At 44.4% G+C, this 20,841-nt stretch overlaps 2 protein-coding genes across 4 annotated transcripts in view; both read right to left on the reverse strand.

Annotated features, from left to right (window-relative positions):
- Window positions 1–8,763, reverse strand: part of RSU1 (Ras suppressor protein 1) — a 120,395-nt gene extending 111,632 nt beyond the window's left edge. For 2 of the 3 annotated variants that reach the window (XR_012763779.1, XM_075419440.1), the window contains exons 1-2: window positions 8,667–8,763; window positions 3,584–3,695 (exon numbers count right to left, since the gene is read on the reverse strand). Coding sequence is in view for 2 of the 3 variants with exons in the window: in XM_075419440.1 (XP_075275555.1) it covers window positions 3,584–3,695; window positions 8,667–8,684 (130 nt within the window). In the remaining variant the exon portion in view is untranslated. Of the gene's footprint in view, window positions 1–3,583; window positions 3,696–3,956; window positions 4,039–8,666 lie in introns of those variants that run through there. The other variant, XM_075419441.1, reaches the window with a different exon arrangement.
- A 2,872-nt stretch (window positions 8,764–11,635) lies between these two features.
- The window catches only part of CUBN (cubilin), a 151,919-nt gene continuing 142,713 nt past the window's right edge, over window positions 11,636–20,841 (reverse strand). The window contains exons 60-67 of the mRNA XM_075417480.1: window positions 19,357–19,562; window positions 18,341–18,503; window positions 17,661–17,869; window positions 16,851–16,998; window positions 16,553–16,734; window positions 15,279–15,444; window positions 12,308–12,543; window positions 11,636–11,925 (exon numbers count right to left, since the gene is read on the reverse strand). Of these exons, the coding sequence (XP_075273595.1) occupies window positions 11,818–11,925; window positions 12,308–12,543; window positions 15,279–15,444; window positions 16,553–16,734; window positions 16,851–16,998; window positions 17,661–17,869; window positions 18,341–18,503; window positions 19,357–19,562 (1,418 nt within the window). The 3' untranslated portion in view covers window positions 11,636–11,817. The remainder of the gene's footprint in view (window positions 11,926–12,307; window positions 12,544–15,278; window positions 15,445–16,552; window positions 16,735–16,850; window positions 16,999–17,660; window positions 17,870–18,340; window positions 18,504–19,356; window positions 19,563–20,841) is intronic.

The raw sequence follows: 20,841 nt of genomic DNA on the forward strand, positions 1-20,841 counted from the left end.
CTACAGAGCAGCAGATGTCTCAGGTTATTTGGGCAAAATAATTCCTTAATTCACAGCTTCCCCATATCGATCACTTAAAGATATGTAAATCACAGATCAGAGACTGGTCCCTACTCCAAGAACAATTCTGTAATTGTTGATGGCTGTTTAAAGTCCTACCAATAATTGCCCTGACCATCAGGCTAGGGAAAAGGCACATCGTGTCCTACTCGCTGAACCCAACTGTTCACGCTCCAGAACACCTATTAATGCTCTTTTCCATGACCTGTCAATACCTGGCTGCTTTGTAAACAAATATGATCTGTTTATCTCACAATATGGAATTAAAAAAACCCCACACATTTCCATGGGGCAAGACATTTTTTAAAACCATTCATGTACGGATGCACAACTATAGTATAGATGTGCTCACAAATGGTATAACATTTGTTTTATCGCATGCCAGAATAATCAGGAGAGTCTCTAAAGTCTAAAACTGTTTCACATGGTCTTTGCATTAGTATGATGAGCTAAAGCACAGAACATCTAGATCAAGGGTCAGTTTTCCTCTCAAATGAAATCTCTTTCCCACAGACCATCTTTGAAAAGAGTTTTCTCATATTACATTTCTGAAAGGCTAAAAAATTCAGATGCTCTGAAGGCCTGTAGCACAATTCTAGTTCATACTTTAAGTCATCACTGGAAAACACAGAAGTGACTGGATTCGAGGAATATTCCAAAAATAGAACTCCACTTCCAATGACATTACTGAACTCCTGAGCGAGCAGCGGCTCAGGGACTACTGAGCTTTTCTTTGAGAATGTGAACTCTGCATTTTACACAAGTTGATAACTCCACTCTCACTTTACTAAACATAAAAGCGGGAAGAGATGTAGGGGTTGCCAAGCTTCTTGGTTTAAGATAGTTTAAGACAGTTTCAGATACCGAGTGTCAGTCTCCATCCAGGTAGGAAAAGTATTTCATCTTGATTTCAAAAGAGATATTGGTATTTGACAGAAGCAGCTTTGGTCTGTTTCAAAATTCAGAGGTAATACCTATTCCTTACTTTTTTAAAGGTGTATTTGGAGAAAGTTATGCCTTCTCCAGATGGAAAGTGGCAAATACCTTGACCATTAAAACAAAACCAAAAACCTGAACTTCTAATGCATTCTCTACCAGAGTGTAGAGTAACCGAACAAGCAAGGTGGTCTCAACTAACTGAACAGAAACCAGCCATCATTTCACCCTTCCCTAACTTCCCTCTCAAATTGGAGGAGTCCCCAAACCCCCACACTAAAGCAAGTCACACAAAGCGCACCGAGAGTATCTGCACATGGACCTGCCAGACGCAGAGTCACCAGGGGACCACAAGTCTCCACGTCACATACTGAGCTCCCTGCCCAACAAGCTTTATATGCTTAACTAGCAACTTTGCATCACGGACCACCTGTGGACCACAGACGTCCCACAGTGTGGTCCCCAGCCCTGCCTCCACAGCAAACCCAAGACAATTGTTGTACATGAAAAGCTTTTTTTACTTTAGCATTACTGATGAACTTCAACATTAACTTTTTCCCCCATCTGAAAGATCAAAGCTGGCTAACTGATTATGTGTCTTAGTGTTAATGAGCTGAACAGGCGCCAAGCCTACTTAACAAAAGCAACAGTACTCTGTTGCTGCCCCATACTCATACAGTGTTAGTTTATCTGAAAGAGGAAAGTATAGTTCTGAAAATGAGCCTGTAGTTAATGTGAGCCTCACACAACTTTGTCTCAAACAACTGTTCATCCAACAGAAATACAGTGAAACTTTCTACTTAACATGAGTTCATACATACGGGCTTTACAGTGTAATCTTCCTGAAATCCCACGCACAACTCCGGAGCAGGGAAAGAAATCAGTAAAGGATGGAGACAGAAGTACAGAACCTAGCTCTGCAAAACTGTAATTCTCTTTCCATCCTTCACTGATGGGGCCGAAGAGAGCCTGGCCTGCTCCCGACTCTGCAGACGATGGTGAGCTCGCAGCAAGCCACACATTTCCCTGAACTCATCCCCATCATGTAAGACGAGTTACATAAACTTGCTCCTGATTGCTACCAAATTTAACAAACATGGCAAGAGCTAAATCAGGATACAGTTAAGAGTTTCGAATACACCGGTGGTTTTAGATTTTGCTTTTTCTCACATTACATCATGCATTCAGGAAAATTTCAGCCTGTTGCACGCTACAGCCAGTCACAACTTCAACTTACTGCCTGTGTACTGTACCACAACACCACACATACGCTTGGCCAAAGCAAAAGCAACGCAGAGTTTCCTGCATTGCTCTTCACTTACGACTTCTCCAGACTTGTGACAGCACGCTGTTATCAGCACATTGCACTGGCTGCAAATTAACTTCAGTAACACCATATAATAACGCACCAGTAACAACACGCTGTCACAACTCTGGCAGCACCCGTCGTCGTGCCGTATGCCAAGTACGACACAGAAACACAGAATGGTAGGGGTTGGAATGGACCTCTGGGGATCATCTACTCCAAGCCCCCTGCCAAAGCACGGTCACCTACAGCAGGCTGCACAGGACCTCGTCCAGGCAGGTCTTGAATATCTCCAGAGAAGGAGACTCCACAGCCCCTCTGAGCAGCCTGTTCCAGTGCTCTGTCACCCTCAGAGGGAAGAAATTCTTCCTCATGTTCAGACGGAACTTCCTGTGCTTCAGTTTGTGCCCATTGCCCCTTGTCCTGTCACTGGGCACCACTGAAAAGAGCTTGGCCCCATCCTCCTGACACCCACCCTTCAGATATTTATAAGCATTTATAAGGTCCCCTCTCAGCCTTCTCCAGGCTAAACAAGCCCAGCTCCCTCAGCCTTTCCTCATAGGAGAGATGCTCCAGCCCCCCCACCATCCTCGTAGCCCTCCGCTGGACTCTCTCCAGTAGCTCTTCATCTTTCTTGAACTGGGGAGCCCAGAACTGGACACAGTACTCCAGATGAGGCCTCACTAGGGCAGAGTAGAGGGGACGGAGAACCTCCCTCGACCTGCTGGCCACACGTTTCTTCATGCACCCCAGGATCCCATTGGCCTTCTTGGCAACCAGGGCACACTGCTGGCTCATGGTCAGCTTGTCATCCACCAGCACACCCTGGCACGGCTGCAGCGGTCACCCCGCCTCACCTCACCCGCCCCAGAGAGCGGCCGTGCCCGGCCCCGGGCTGACCAAGGAGATGCCGCTCGGCCGGCGGCTCTGCCCCGGCAGCAGGGAGAGGCACGGCGGGACGGCAGCCAAAGGCTCCCCGTCGCTGGGCCGGAGCGGCGGCAGCGAGCGGCAGGCAGCGCTCCGGGCTGCGCACCGGCGAGACGGCGGGAGCTCCGGCCGCCCGCCCGCCCCCGCCTGCCCGGTGCCGCGGAGCGGGGCCTCCCGGCTCCCCACGACGGAGGGAGCGGAGCCTTCCCCACGAACTCCCCCCCCCGGAGCCGCGGGCCTTCCCCACGAACCGCCTCCCCCCGGAGCCCCGGGTCTTCCCGCCCCCCGCCGCGCCCCGGCTGGCCCCTGGACAAATAAGGAAGTTTCGGCGCCGTCCCCGCCCGCGGTACCCACAGAGGCCGGGCACGTCCAGCATGTTGGAGATGCCGCGGTCGCACATGTCCACCTCGGGCTGGTTCTTCTCCCGGCTCTCCTCCACGATCTTCTTCAGCGACTTGGACATGGTCTGCGCGGGGCAGAAACGGACACCGTCAGGCGGCCGGGGGGGGTGTGGGGGGGTAACACCCGGCCGGGGCCGCCCTGCGGGACGGCGCGGGGACGGCCCCCGCCCTGAGGGACCGCGCGCAGCCAGCCCCCGCCGCGCCGCCGGGGGTCCCGGCCCGGCCCGCCCTGTCCCACCCCGTCCCCCCATCCAGCGGGGCCCTGACCGGGACGCCGCCCGCCCCCGGGCTGAGGGACAGCCCCGCCGCTGCCCGGGGCGACTCACCGCGCCGTGCTGCGCCCGGACGCCTGGCCTGACCGCGCGGCGGGCGGCTCCCGGCGGCTGCACGCGCCCGCCACGCCCCGCCCTCTCCCCCACCCACGCGCGCAGGCGCGCTGCAACACCGCCCCCCCCGGAAGCGGGGCGCTCCCCACACGCCTTCTAAGGTCGGCCTCCCGCCTGCCCGAGCCGTTCCGCCCGCGGCTGGGAAGGCCTCGGGCCAATCAGCGCGCCGCCTCAGTGCCGACCCGCTGGTCATTGGCTGGGAGCTCCGGAGGAAGGGTCGCTGGCCAATAAGCGCGCCCCGTAGGTGATAGCGGGTCTTAGGCCGCAAGCCTCTGGGGTTACGCTGGAGCGAGTGCGGTTCTGGCGCATACGCGGTGGCGGCGGGTGGCGGCGTACCCCTCGCGGCCCCTCGCGGCCGTCTGCTCTGAACACAACGCTGGCGCCGGTTTCCGTTTCTTCAGCGCTCGGAGGGCCCCTGGTGGGGCCGGGAGGATGCGTTGTGGTGGCTCTGGCTTCGCAGCGGGGAGCAGCGGGCGCCGCGGCGTCCTTGGGCAGGGAGCGCTGCGGGCGGCGGCAGCCGCTAGGGCCCTGGCAGGGGTGGTGGTGCCGCGGCGGGTGGGCAGCGCTGCACGGCGTGCGAGCTCTGCCTCCGGGCAGCACAGGGGACGGGAGAAGCTGCGGAGCTGTGGGGCTGGGAAGCGCAGGTGCCCTTGGATCTGGGCAGGCAGGGTTTCATAGAATCATTAAGGTTGGAAAAGACCTCCAAGATCATCGAGTCCAACCGTCAACCCAGCACCACCATGCCTGCTAAACCATGTCCTGAACTGCCACATCTACAGGTTTTTTGAACACCTCCAGGGATGGTGACCCAACCACTTCCCTGGGCAGCCTGTTCCAATGCCTGACCACTCTTTCAATAAAGAAATTTTTGCTAATACCAATCTAAACCTCCCCTGACACAACTAGAAGCCATTGCCTCTCATCCTATCACTAGTACCTAAGAGAAGAGACCAACACCCACCTCACTACAACCTCCTTTCAGGTAGCTGTAGAGAGCAAAAGCTCTCCCCTCAGCCTCCTCCAGGCTAAACAGCCCCAGCTCCCTCAGCCGCTCCTCATGAGACTTGTTCTCCAGACCCTTCACCAGCCTCGTAGCCCTTCTCTGGACACACTCCAGCACCTCAATGTCTTTCTTGAAGTGAGGGGCCCAAAACTGAACACAGTACTGCAGGTGCGGCCTCACCAGTGCCAAGTACAGGGGCATGATCACCTCCCTACTCCTGCTGGCCACACTATTCCTGACACAAGACAGGATGCTGTTGGCCTTCTTGGCAACCAGGGCACACTGCTGGCTCATGTTCAGCCGGCTGTCAACCAGCACCCCCAGGTCCTTTTCCCCGGGGCAGCTTTCCAGGCACTCTTCCCCAGGCCTGTAGCATTGCATGGGGTTGTTGTGACCCAAGTGCAGGACCTGGCACTTGGCCTTGTTGAACCTCATACAGTTGGCCTCGGCCCATCGATACAGTCTTATTATTAAATATACATTTATTATTATTATTATGTTATTTATTACATTATTATTATTAACAGAATTTCGGAGCACTCAAAAGTTTGGCAAAGGCCACGTAAGGCAAAAAGATTAGAGTTCAATGACTCAGTGGTTTCCATTTCTTAGGGTTTCTTTGTGAATTTTCTAGTCAGCTCTAGCTGCAAAATTGGTCTCAAGGCTGGGCCTGGGTTCTGAGCACTTTCTATTGGCCTTGTTGCCACGGGGTCGGAGTTACAGCCGTACTGCTTGGAATGTAGTTACGCATATAATATCCTTGATAGGAGTTAAGAAGTTCCTACTTACTGTCATTGGACAGATAGGGAAGCTCAGAGAAATTAATGACTAAATCTATAAAATGACCTAAGGCCAGGGCACCCGTTGAGAACCACAGCCTTGAATTTTACGTGTGCGGTCCCTGTGTGCTGCACAGTGTTACTCAGAAGCCTAAAAATAATATCCACAGAAACCAACCAGCAAATGAGGAATGCTGCTGGAGGTGTAACTTCAGCTTTTCCTTTTGTAGGAATGTAAGGATTGAACTCTGAGTTGCAGAGTTGTAGCATGTTTATCCCTTAATGGCGTTTGCTACCTTGAGCCCTTTCCTGAAGTTACAGGCTGCTTTCAGGTATTTCTTACAAGACACAACTGGAAGAACTTCCTTTTACCGAGGTTGCTCAGCAGAGGACACGGTCGCTTGGATGTACAAGACAATGATGAACAGTTCCTTTTTGTCTGTGGGAACATGAATCCAGATCCCTTTACTGTCTAAGAAAATGCCCTGATTGCCCCCAGTCAGTTGTCCCAAATACCTAGGTGCCAGCATGTCTATTGTTCTTGTTTCATGGACAACCATCGCAGGCTTCATTTAGTAGCAAGGGCTTAGGCAGGTTTATTGCCTATAGAACAGGGTTATAACTTGCTTTTTCCAACAAACAGATAAAGCACAAGTGACTGTGACAAGATGCTCACAAAACAGTGTCTTCATGGCTAGTGAGAAGCTCCCCTGGCTTTTTGCTGCCCCATTTATGCAGTGACCAAAACAGTAGTGAATTACATTGCACGTGGCCTGGACGTGCACATTCTAGCCCTACCGTAGAAGTATTTAACTACTCCCCACTTAATAAACATATTGCCGTTATTCCCTTTAGTCAGGGTTGGGGTTTTTTTACCATCCATCCGCTTTCATTATCCTCTTGTGTAAATCATTCTTCTGTCGCTCACACCATCTATGTGATCTACTTTGGTTCCCGCTGTAGCAACTCTTTCATCTGGTAAACACACTCATCAATACGCTAGCCCGGTCTGCACTGGATTTGGCAAAGAGGAGCTGCTGTCAAGCCTTCCTTCCAAAGCTTCCCAGCTCCTCGTGAGGCGGTAAGTATTGACTGGATGAGGAGGAGCGGGAAGGTCAGCGCATGCGCCACACTATGCAAGGGTCAGGTCCTTTCCCTATCTCAAAAACTTGATTTTCGGGTTGTTCCATCAGCAGTCATACTCGCCCAGACTGATTCCCTGCAGAGGGCCTATGCCACCGCAGTAACCCCACCTCCCCTCCCTTACCCCACTGCCTCTTCCCAGTACGTCGTGTTCCCCTGGAACCCCTTTGGCCCCCCGGGATCCCCAGCTCGCTCCGTACCTGCGGCTGGAGGGCTGGTCAGCCCACGGCTGAGGACCAGCCAGCACAGCCCTCCCACCACCTGCGACGGTCGAGCTGGCCGTACAGGCTGTTCCAATTTAAGTCTCATTGTACTATCCAGCTACTGAATTTTTGCTTATGAAACAACTATAAAATATCTTTGATATATGTCAGATTTGTTCTAAATTTGTCACTTAGCTTAAATGCCTGACACTGCCCTTGCTCTGGCTGTCCTAGGTAGTTCTTCTAACCAAGGAAATGAGGTTTTATGTTGTTATTCTATTTTTAATCCTTTTTTTTTTCCCCCCTCCAAGAAAAGCTATCATAACGGTCAACTTCAATGCAGGGTTAGCGTGTCGTCAAAACGATACAACAGCAACATGCACCTGCACAGACAGTTGTATACTGCTAGGCACTGCTGCTAAAAATTCATCCATCGACATCACAGTAATTATGTGTGCTAACTGGCACAAAATATTTATTTTGCTGATCCTTGCCTTATAAAAGCAAACTTCTAGAATTTGGCCTCTATTTTTATTATCAGCTAGTAAACATTTTAAACATTTATTTGTTAGTGATCCTGTATTGTTGCTGTTGTTGTCATTATGAACAGTAGTCAATGCTATGAATTTTTGTTACATTCCATTATAACCAGGACTGCAGAATAATTCTGCAGTTTTAGTTTGGCAGCTGACAGAAAATACTTACACCGAATATATTAATTCTGGTACCTAGAACACTTATCTTGAGTTACTGTGGGAAACTGAGACACCTCCTCCTATGCTTTATGAGCCGAGTTAAAACTGTTTTTCAGTCAAAGTTGCTTTGTAAATTTAACTAAAATTAGCTGATCTTTTAAATTGACCAGCACCACGATTTCTAGCATTTTAGCTGTATATCTTCTCTCTCCTTTTCTTCAAGTAACTATAGCCCCAACGATCTTGTTCTGGTATTAGTTCTCATTTAGTGTTTACAAAGAACAGCCCTGCCACACAGGAAGGGCAATTAAAAAATAGCGTTACGGACCTTTTAGGGCTTATTCGTCAAATCCTTGTCTTTGTAGTGCTTGCCATCCATATGTAACTGTCTCATAAAATACAACTTGATATAAGATTAAATATGTATAGTGACATGCAGAAGAAGAGTTACACATAAGCTAAAAACACGCCAGCTGTAGGAAGTGAAAACACGGACGCTCATTATCCGTGCTGTGTCACTGGCAGGGGGGAGGTTGGTTGTGGTCGCGCAGGTATCACAGTACGGACACGCAGCGTTCACAACTACGACATCATCTATACAATAGACAGCAATGTGCACAGACATAAAAGCAAAGATATTCATGCCAGTATTGTGAGATGAAGGCATAAATCTTACCAAACACAGATTTTGTCTTTTGAATTGTACACTGCAAAAATACCCCATTGAAGTCTCATGAAATAATTCTTTTTAAATTATCTGGTTAGTTGTTCCTGTTTGCTTTCGCTGTGCATTCATTTTAAAGCAAGTGTTTTAAATGACTCCTTACCTTCCAAGACAGAAACATGGCTTAGCACCAGCTCTCTCCTCTAAGGACCTCCACTTTAATACTTCTGCAGTGGTATCTCTGTTGCGGTTCCTCAGATAAAATGTTAGAGGCCAGCAGTGGGTTACTGTGTTCCTGTTTTTTTAAAGAATGGGTTTGATAATTTACTCTAATTTTAGACTTTGACTATTTCTGGCGAGAGTCAGTTGCGCTAGATCAATTGAACCTTGTACCAGCAGCTTCATTCAACAGTCTTCATGAGCACAAATTCTCTGCTGCACTCTCAGTTTTTTTCGAAAGAGCCTCATGCATTTTACTCATTTGTAAATACAATTATGCACAGATATGGAGTAATTGTAACATTTTAAGATGCACCAATCCTTAGTTATTGTTCAAGTAAAAAAAAAAGCTTACAAATTTCTCTTCCTCCGATTCGTAGTGCTCTTTAGTCTTTGCTTCTGCAGAAGTTCAATGATTCCGTAAAATTTGTTTGACCTTGTGACAGAAACTCATGCCAAGAGCAAGTATTTATCACACCAAAAAAGTCCGAAATCGTTTAATCTGCTTTAAAGTGAAACACGCTTTTTTTCTTAGTGAAATGGATCTTTTTGAAGTAGAGATTTCAGCAAACTCGTCAGGTTAACCACAGTTCCCCTGTAGAGCTTAAGGCCGAAGGACGTGTGACCAGAGTGGCCTCGGGCACATCCCAGGTCGCCGGGTTGCGTCTGCACACCGCTCACTCAGCCAGCAGCAGGGCAGCCTCAGCACGGCGAGCGTCCTTGGGGAGCTCGACGTCACGTCCATGAACTGTGTGATGTGTGACTGGTACCAGTCTCAAAAAGCCACTGATGAACTTCAGTCATTAAAACCACGTACAGGTTTCTACTGTTTGTCAGTCTGTGCTCTGTCAGGCTTCTGACAAGGCCGAGGTTTGCCCTGAGAACTCGTTGTCCATCAGGACGGGTTCCATTGTTGAGAAGAGAAATGAGCGTATGGCGGAGCACGACCTGCAGTGGCGGGGAGCTGGCTTGGGAGACATCCACTGCCCTTTCCCCTGGGGCTCCCAGGTGGGCTGCGCAAGAGCCAGCAGCCAGATCTCGGAGGGGGTTCTCTGCCCTGCACCAACTGCACCAAATCCACGGGCATTCACAGGAAGGTCAAAACTGCAATGGACGTCCACAAAGCCCCATCATGCAGCCGTCCACAAGGAAGAAATCAGCTTGTTCCTGATCTCTGCAGGCAAGCAGGCGAAGCCATGCTTCGTTGTACCTGCAATGTCTTTCTTACGTGCCACTCTATTTAGAGCTTATTTTGTAGCTTTATCTCCAGGTAGTTCACACGGCTTTGTTTTCTTTTCTGCTTGCTATCCCTTTTGTGGGCTTTTTAATAAATTTTATGGACTAAGATTGTATCGTCGCTGGATTGCTAATATGAAATCGATTTGGTGATGAATCTGAGCACAAGTTTTCTGGGCCAGTATTCTGAAAATGTTTAGTTGGACTGTATGGTCTTTTTTGTCTTCCCTTATTAGAGAAATGTTCTGTTCTGCCAGCAGCCCAGTAGGACATAAATGTCTCCTAGTTTCATCCGAATACAGGTCTTTCTCCTTTACCCACGTTGTACTTCCACGCGTTAGCAGCAGTACCACTTGTACATAGGCTAGGTTTATCTTGGTGCTTGGACAATTTTAAAATGCTGGCTTACATGCAATTCTGTTGACGGGTGGGAATTCACAGGTTTCTCTCTTTGTAAGTTATTACTAGATCATTTTGAGTTGTATTTTGTAGCTTGCCATCCACCTTTTTGCCCTTTTTGTCTTTTCTGTGTTTTCAACATTTTCTTTTAACCAAGATGGCTTCTCAGCCACTATAAAGTTTTGTGTCTTTGTGGAATGAGGACTTTTTCAGCATTCACTGGGAAATCTTGAAAGAGTTTCTGGGTTTTGTTAGAACTGTCATTAACACTTAATATCATTTCATAATTAATTATTGCAATAATCATGTTAAGGAATTGCTTTCACTGTGACTGACTCTTTATAATAGTTATGGCATCAGAGTTCTGATGAGGCTCGCGTTCGTCTGCTGTGGTGTAAATTCCTCTTGCCCGTTCGTCACAGGTGACATCTGGGACATGAATTGGTCATTCGTTCTGGGTTGTGACAAAAAATGTTTCACAGTGGGAATCAGTGTCCTCTGTATACCCCACCAACAACATATTTTATGCATGATGTGTGTTAGCCTTGGGAAGGAACAAACTAATTCTAGTCACAAGTCAACTGATATTTTAATGTCTGCCCTATTCTGAAGTTATATCCATTTTCCAAATGTCTACGAAGTTTCCTACAAGCTGACTAGGAAGGTGAATCGGTCACTAAGAATCTCACAAGTTTTTCATAAATTCAGTTGTAAAATAGGTTTTGAAGCTTAAAGATATAACTCAATAAATATAATCATGGGTATTTGTGTATATTGAACATGATCCTGACATTACTTCTCGATGTGGTTAAGATTTGATATGATAGCACATCCTCACTGTGTTAAACTTCAGTGAACGCTTGAGCACTTTATTCTGCTGGGTTCTTCATCCTGGTCCACAGCATTAGAGAACATTCTTCAGCAAACCTATCTGTGTAAATGGTAGTAGGACAAGGGCCATATTTTGGCAATGTCTGATTTGGTTGTAGTTTGAATAAAAACCTAGATAATGCTTTCAAAGTTGCTTGCAACAAACCCATATCACTCCATAGAACTAGAGACGACTTTGTATCTTAGCTCCTCTTATCAACTTTACATTGAATATTTTGTGTTTATGTTTTATCCTGGCTAATTCACTTCCTATGGCATTAAATGTAAAGCTTCTTTTTTTGGCATATTTACTCAGTGTTTGAAATTATGTAGAAGAATATAAAAAATACATTTCAAAAACTAGCATAACCTCATTTTCACAGTTGGGTACATAATAGTTTATTTTCAGTACAATGGGAGATCACTTTTTTTTTGACAGAGCTCTAAATTTGTAACAGCTACACTTACAATAATTTTTAAAAGGCTTTACTTCAGTTGCAATTGTCATAACTAGATTTCGGACTTATTTTATGATTGAAGGTCTCTTCAGTAGAGCAAGAAAAGGTAATATACTTCTCCCAAATAGTGTTCTAGCTCGTCCAGCTTAACAGGAATCCTGATGGTAAAGTCACATATTCAGCATGAAATTTGATATAGACTTGATGAGATGTAGCAGTAAATGGGGCGATGTTTGTATCCTAAATGTAAAGACAAGAAAAATGAAAAGCTTTATAGAACACCAAGATTCTTTGGAAAAGCCAGTCAGAAAGTTAAAACTGAGGCACAAATTGGGTCATAGTTTGGAAGGGACCTCATGTCTGTGCTAGGTGCTGCTTTTGCATTTCTCTCTCAGGATATTACAAATATTTAAATCAAAGACACAACTGAATACCGAGCAAAAGAGCTTACTGATGCCTCCCACTAGATGTCCCTGTAAGGTTTGCATTGGAAGGCCTCACCCCTTCACTTACACTCCTCTGTATGGAATTCACGCCATAATTGGGGAAACAGTACTAAACATGAGAGAGTAAAGATACATTTTGGCCACTAAGAGGGGCTCAGACTGTAGGGCATACGTACCATCCCGCAGTATGGCCCAGCTGGGGGATAGCTGGCGTCTGGCCCGTTGTACAGGGTCAGGTAGTTGCTGCTGCAGTCCCCTGGGTCATCGATGCTGATGAAATCAAAGTTCACGGTGACAATTCGTCCCTGGGGCGCACTAATGGCCCACTCGCAGTCAGTGTTGTTGTGGTAACTTGCCGGGTAGCTGGGACTAGCAAATGAGCCAGTGCTGCCGTATAATGTTCCTCCACATCCTGGAAACAGACACTTTTAATTAGCATGGAAGGCTTAGTTTCACAAGATACTATATGGTGTAGTACATTAGTACAGTATTAGTAGTAGCACTGAAAAACACAGAGGCGCTAGGAGCTGGAACAATGAATGTGGATAAGAGCATTATTGCAATAAGAGACAAATCTTAGGCTCTATCTTAGCCTAAGAAGGATAGCCTGAGAAGGATATGCAATGAGCATTAGACCATCACTGGATATTAAAAATCAAAACCCCCAAAACTCTTTGAAACAGGAACCAAAGTGTTAAGTCTGTGCCTTAGTCAGTTCAGTTCCCAGCTACTCAACTAGAGACAAATGCTCTTTGCCTGTTCTTTGGAATGAAAAGTAGTGAATCCTCACCTGATAAAAAAATGCAGAGAACACCTCAGAGAAAATAGTCGTATTAGGTAAACTAAAGGCCATTTATACCAAAATTCAATCTCCAACAGTGGACAGAAGAAGATGTCCTGGGAAAAATCCAAGTTGTAAGAGGAATCATGTGCAGATCATGCCCCAGATTACTCTCAGAGTCTCCAAGAATTTTCATCTCACGGCTTCCAGAGATGGCATCTTTGTATTTAATAATCTTTATCAGATGTCTTCCATGAACTTGTTCAGGTAGCCCTCGAATCATGTAAATTTGTAGCATCCTATGGCAAGGAGCTCCACAGCTTAACTGCATACCGTGTGAACAACTGTTTAGTTTGGTTTGGTTTGAACCTACCACCTCCTGGCTTTATCTGAAGGCCTCTAGTTCTTCTGTGGGAAAAGTCAATGAACAGTTGATGACTATTGTCCAATATCACTCAATTTTATAGACATCACTAGTTTCTTATCCTCAGCATACTTCATACAGAGGCCATTTTTTATGTTGAGCCCTTAGTTATACTCGATTCTTTATAAGAGGAGGAGATCAAAACTGTGCATGTCATTCAATTTGTGTGTGAACTATGCATTTATAGAGTGACTGTCTATTTGTTCTCTCTTCCTTTCCCAACAATTCCTAGCATTGTGCTAGCCTACTTGACTATTAGTGAGCAGTTAGCTCTTCTTTTCATGGAACTATTTTGCTCCCAAGATCTTGTTGCTGAGTTCTATAAGTCAACTCAGAGTCCATATTTCTATAAGTAAAGTTAGGATTGTCTTTTTTTGCTCATATTCATCATCAACACTTTCCTTCACTGAACTTTATCTGCCTTTTCATTACTGTAATTGATGGCCTTGCTGGATTTGTCAATGCAAGATGAAAGACATGCTCGGACTCAGGCGTCAAGAGCCAAAGAGTTAACAAAAGGAGCAATTAACTTGTGCTTATCAGACAGAAGTAAAGGGGGATAGCCCATCACTGTAAACCAAGTGATCTATAGGGCGCCGAGGAGGCTGCACAGCCAGAGATTGCTTTGGATAAAGAACAGATGGCCCCTGGAAGCACATACCAAGATCCCCACTCCATAGGCATGTCAAACTGCTGAGTCCCGCTTCTGACAACACGACATTCCATGGCAAGAACCAATAGATACACAATAATTGACTTAGTCCCACCTCACAAAAAGATTTTCAAACATATAAAAACTGGCACCTGAAAACTCTCTTTGGGAGGAGGAGCCAAGCGAGAACCTTATCTGATGGATGGGTTGACGAGCCTGAACCTCTCTTTCCTCCCCAGGAAGGGACGCCTCTTTGGTAAGAGTTGTGCTTCTGACTTTGTCAGACGTATCCCCAGGAACACATTGTTAACTAAAGCGCTAAACCATTACTTTGAGCTTGGTTTTTGCAGTCTGTGCATTTATCAACGGCGATCCCAAATCTGTGATACCTGTCGCTTGAATAAATTACCTATTGCTTCAACTTTGCGAAACTGTTTCAGTGAAAGTCCTTGGAGGGGCTCTGACAGGCAAGATGAATCTGATAAGTGGCTACAAGCTTAACCCTTTAGACAAACCGTTGACCAAGTCTGGGACTAGGAGTTGATTCAGCCGCACCTAGACTCCTCTCTGAGAGAGAGTTTAGAACGCAAGGGGGTCTGCTCTGAACCTCGTGACTCAACGGGAGGGCTCTCCTTTTGCCGCTTATCAACTCCCTTACCCCTTTTAACGCGACAATCACTGAGCCACTCAGTACTGTAAGGTTATTCTGCAGAGCTTTTCAGCTGGCCATGAGCTTTCCTACCTCCAGCAACTGAGTATCATGAACAAACTGTTACCCAACTATTCACTGCCATTTCATAAGCCATTTATGAATATGTCTGTGATATAGTCACTACACAGCATTATAGTTAGGTTATCTCCTAGGGGCTAATATCAGTCTTCCTCAGGCTTAGCAGTGCCTAGTTCCTAGGGCTTAACACAACTGGACTATTAATGGAGTAGGCTGAGTCACCATCACCACCATCCTGTGGATCCCAAGTTCCTGATATTTTTTGACCTCTCAGTGAAAGAGGTAGATCTTCATCTTAAGTGGACTAAATCCTCTGAGGTTGCTGAAGTCAACGTTAGAGAGAGGAAATTGCTTCCATCACATAAATTAGATCTTGCCATACTGGTCTTGAGCAGCAACTACCTCCCTCCAGTGACTGAATAGGGTGGACTGTGGGTGCTTGGGAAGGTCTTAAGTGTTGACGAGGCAGGGCGAAAACTGAGCAGGCTGAATTCCACATTTCTGTATTTTCCCTCTATGTACAGTTGCTAAGTGGAATTACTTTGTAATTACAGCCTTACCACTTGGTGATGAAGTCCAAGTAATTTCATATCCATCATGAGCCCCTGAAAAATCACTCTTGAAATGAAGGTAGACAACATGATTTTTGGGGAAGATGGGACTGGGCACAGTGTTTCCACAGAACCTGCCGAGTAGTGGTGATTGCACATCACTTCCATTTCTGACCTTCAAGGGACACACAAAACATTGCGAACATTAAATCGCTATGCCAGTTATACACCAGTACCATTACGCAGTGATACAAGCACAGCACAAACTATGTACTGACTTGCATGCATACCATAACTGTCATTTTAATACTGTTCTTTTTCCTGCTAAATATTTTTGTATGGAAGGAAAAAGAGATCATTAACCAGTCTGTCTGAGTTTTGTAAGTAACTGCACAGAACAAGTATAATCAGAAAGAGGTAGCTAAATTTTACAGTGTGATAATCTCCTGACTGAAAAAAATTATTTGACTAGCTAAGATGTACTTTTGCAATTCAAGCCCATGTTTTACTTTTCAGAAGAAATGTCAATATTCCAGATGAAAAGATTAATTCTTTACCCTGCAGACCACTCTTTTCCCTGGTCACATTAAGACAGATCATATTACATAGCTCAGATTTAATCTGGGTTTTTTTCTGAGCTCCAATAATCCTGGTGCTCAGATCCATTTCTTGAGACAGTAAAGAGGATATGAAAGGAGAACTAAATAATTATTCTGCCACAGACATCTGATTTTTGTTGTCTGACCAGTGAACAGGGAAACCTTCAACAAGCGTCAAATGACAAAGTGAGGACTGTGTAGAGGATATGATTTTTATTGACAAAAGTACTTTTGCAAGTATCCTACACTTGTTACTAGAGCTCCTTTTTTTTCTTAAAGAAAAATGCTTTTTTGGAAAAAAAATATTTTTAAGAAAAATGTCAAGCAGATGGAATTTACTGCTGGAACAAAAGCACTCAGATTTATGGCTTTCTGTTCATGCACAGATGTTAATATTGGATGAAAACTATCCTGACTTACTCTGTTAACTGGGTAACATTAGCAAGAGCTGGGTAAAGATAATTTAGCTGATGATGAAACTGTTTATTCATTGGTTTTGGACTTACTATAGTATGTATTGATTAACCTCTTACTATAACATCTGAGTACCTTTCACCATAAAATTGTAGCAATAAATTAGTCCTTAATGTCAGTTTAGGTCAGACTTGATCCAAGCTTCTTAATATCCTTTGAGTTCACCAGATTTTGACACAGGCCCACACAATATGTATACTTGCTTGATACCTCTAGGAAATCATGTGAACACTGGATGCTGTCCTCCAAACTGAAAGCGTGGAAAAAGAGAGAGATTGTGTGATTCAGGGGAGCTCGTAGAATGATAGAACAGTCCGTATTATTGGGGAGATGGCCAGGCCAGCCAGGGCTCTTCAGGTAACCAAATGGCTGGTTATACTCTCTGCTGCAACCTTGAGACAGAAAACCAGAAACGTGTAAGCATTTCAGATCTCTGTATTGCTTTTCACTGTATGGAATCAACAAAGAGAATGGTAGGTGGATTTTTTAGACATTTCTTCAGTCTTACCTGTAGCTTGATAGGTGAATCTGACTCCATTATTAACCATATATTCATCTGATTTGAAAGTCACAATGGCAGTGCGATCATGAGAATAAAATTCAGGGACTGGAAAAGTTTCAGTGCCACAGAATCTATGGACTGATCCTTGGCTGTGCTGGAATTCAATACATGTCACAAGTTACTTCTACTAAATAATTGAGTTTTCTACTTACTGAACGTGAGGTGAATAGATCTCTCAACACTTTCTGCACCAGTTATGCAATCGCATTTTAAACTTCTTATGGAAATCACTTAATAATGTCTTGACATTTTATGTTCAATTATTATGAGAAACAAATCAAATGTAACAGGTGTTTTCATGCCAACATGAGAAACAATGAAAGATTTAGAATAATATAATACAAGAGACATGAACAGAGCTTTTTTTTTTATGGTGCTTTCTACAAATACTCTTCTTGGCATGATTTTTTTTTTTTATTATGGTTCTTGGGTGGGAGGAAGTACAATTAGTTTATGAAAACTTGCTGTTGGGTTGGATTTTCTGGGTGTGAAATTTGTCAGCTCTGTTACTTGGTGCAACTGTGAAAAAATGGCGAACACTTGTTACGTCTGATTCAATGTGTGTGTAGTGTGCTTCCATGAAGTCTGTGGACCAGATAACACACCTTAAGTGGGGCGCCGTGCGTATTGCTTTGGATGTGCCCTTCACACAGAATCATCAATTAATCTGTTACCAAACAGTGGGTTTCTCCTCTCTACAAAGAGTGAAGGGAACTGAATGTGAACAGGGAATGCTAGCAACTGTAAATTTCTTACTGTTGGTGAGTCCTGGAGCTCTAGGTAGTTTTGAGAGCAGTCCTGGCTGGAATGGAGGTGGAAGGCCTCTACCACCACCCTGACTTGCTGCTGCAGAGGGGCATCAATGACCCAAGTGCAGAGAGTAAATGGTGGATATTCATTCGGGAAGTTAGGAGACATTGCAGTCAGGGATGTAGAAGTTGCATTATACACTCCTCCACACAGTCCTGTGTAAAGTAGTAATAAACGTCACAGAGTGAAAAACTTTCCAACTGGGAAAAAATATTTATTGAGCAAAACTACACTGGACAATATAATTTTGTATTTACCTGTGACTCTCCAGAAGGGAGAAAAGTAAAACATGCTAATGCTGTGTCAATGTATGTTGTAAAACTCAAATAAATGTTTGTTCCCTATAATATCAGCGTATTTGTTAACAGTGCATGCTAGAGTGTTCCTGCTTTGCACTGCAGACCGACAGCCACCCTGCAACCAGGCAAGACCAATGCGAACTGCACTGGGGTCTAGCAGTGCTGCTTTTAGCTTGCTCATAGGTGCTCTGTAGAGATATACTAAGGGCTGTCTTTGCACCTTCCTGGGCCCTATATCTAGAACAAATTTTGATGATTTATTGTTTAAATCTATATTTCCACAAAAGAGTCACAACCATATATGCACGCGAATATATGTATACTTACGATCTACTGTAGCGTAGGTCACATTGAAACCCTCCCTTTCCACAGAGTTGTCTGTGATAAATTTCACAGTCAAGGAATTATGCGTAGAAAGAAAAGGAGCTGGCACCATAGAGCCACAGAATGTGCCAACTAAATTGGCATTTTCATTATCTCCGTCATAAAGCTAAAAGAAGAAAACCATATAAGCCACTAATAGTTTAGGCACAACAAACAAATAAATAAAAATATAGTTCTCTGACCCCTCCTGACATTACACTTTCTGTTACTTGAAAGCAGTAGGTGCTCTTGTGCTTTAACAGGATGTTCTTGATGACTGTAATTATTCACTGCCATATTAACAAATTCTGTTGGACAGTGTAAATCTCATTATGGAACGTTCTGGTCCTGTCTCAGAAAATCTATCAAAAATTTATTCCATTTTAATTTTGCATTCTGTTTTAATTTTTATATGTAATCTCGAAGTGCTTTTCACTGAGAAAGGTTGATTTTATGCACCAAAATTTAGAATTAATTCCTAGTATCATTCCTCTAATGTTCAACAAGATGTATAACACTCCTTGCTGGATCTTCTTTAGCAGCATTCTGCTATCCTATGTTTTGTATGCTCATCCCCAAGAAAATAGCTTTCACAGGTGAGCATTTAGCATAAAGACTTTATTTATTCAAAGTTTTATAAATTAAAGTCTTTTCAAGCAACTTTGCATGATAATGAATCTGCATGTTTACTTTCAAAGTGCTTGGATTTTGTTTTGCTTCTATTCTGAGAAATAAAGACTCATTTATATAGGCAGTCTTAAGAACAGAAGCGTGTCCCCATAACAATGTTAGAACTCTTACTGGTTTCCAAAAAGGCAGGATGTCATCTGGAGTAATAATCTAACCCACCGACGATATGATATTAAGCAATTTAATTTCTTCATAAGTCCATTTTCTATTAATTAAGTTTTAACCTCATGGAGAGGATAATGGATTGTATCTCACTGATATTTTCTTGTTAAAATACGCAGCTGTCTTACATTGACATAATCGTATCGGCAAGTCTGAGCAGACTGTGCTTCAAGCACGAATGAAGTGAAGGTGAGGTTGATCAGTTTGTTTACGGGTGCAGTTATGATCCATACACAGTCCAGATTTTTCTCATATCTTCTGGTCACGTTGGAGACCGGAGAGCCAAAGCTATAAGCTGAATTTTTCAGGTAACCACCACAGCCATTCTGAGGTCCTGTTGAAGAAGCAGAAGCTTTTTAAAGCCAATCCCTGGCATTTGTTTAGCCTTCAACTCTTTAATGTCAAGCCAGCAGCTTTTTTCTGTGCTACAGAATTTTACTGTCCTGACTCACAAGGACTATCTGAATGATTAAAAGGCTTTCAACACAAGCAGCTTTAGACAGATACAAATCACAATTAGATTTGGTAGAGTGAATTAAGAAAGGCTTATGTCTTCTGTTGAATATAAAATGAGTATCCACTTTGAAAATATAGCAACAGATTTTTTAAAAGGGACTGTAAGAAGACAGAGGACAGAAATTAAATAGAATAGTGATCAGCAGGCCTTTTAGTGGGATTCTTACCTGCCAGTAATATGTGGACAGTAGGGGGCACTGGGTTGTTGACTTTGAAAATCTGGTTAAAAATCAAGTTGCTTATTTTGGCCCTACAACATCTTTCTGGGGGGATTGAGTCTGGCAGCCTGACGCTGGGACCCAGACTCCTATTCAGGAACAGAGGTAAAAGGGGCTTGCTTCTAGAAGCGTTTTGCTTGATGGGAACTTACAACCCCTTGGAAAGCAAGGCTGCTTTTCATTTGGATCCCACAGGCAGAGCTAACTGTCCTTCCTCGCTGTGAAAATTTGAACCCTGTAACGTTCTCAGTCACATTGAAAGAAATGACTTTTGGAGAAAAGCAGTTATTAGAAGATCAGAACCCTTTTATTGCATCTAACTACAAACAAGCATAAACTATAGACTATCTACAGTGATTTTTTTTCTTTTTTTTTTTTTTTTTGGTAGTTTGATTTCCAGAGATTGGACTGAGGTAGTAAATCTGATCAATTTATTTACTTTATGCTTCCATCCCCAGTCACTGTGGGGGTCTTCTGGCCACTGATTTAACTCAGGAATTCAGATAAAATATGGTTCATACTCGCTTTTGAGTCTGAGTTTTTGTAAGCTTCACAGAGCAGAGCAGTGACTGCAAGCAGCCTGTTGTCTCCCACAGTGAATCACTTTAGGAGAATTAGATAATAAACAAAGCTACAGCTGTGGCTAAGCAACATGAGCAGAGTTTCGGAATTTCATCTGCGTGTGTAAAATACGCCTGTCTGGCTTGACATACAGTGACTTAACCTTGACACACTGATATATTTCCAGTCATGTAAAATTGTGTCCTACTTAAGCTACAGTATTACAAAAGATCACTCTGGTGAAAAATCAGCATCCAAGTGTCAGGGTTGCATCAGTAACCTGGCGCTGGAGACAGCCCCATCTTGCAAGACTGTAAT

Source organism: Opisthocomus hoazin, chromosome 4, assembly GCF_030867145.1.
Source record: "Opisthocomus hoazin isolate bOpiHoa1 chromosome 4, bOpiHoa1.hap1, whole genome shotgun sequence".
In the NCBI taxonomy this organism is placed as follows: domain Eukaryota; kingdom Metazoa; phylum Chordata; class Aves; order Opisthocomiformes; family Opisthocomidae; genus Opisthocomus; species Opisthocomus hoazin.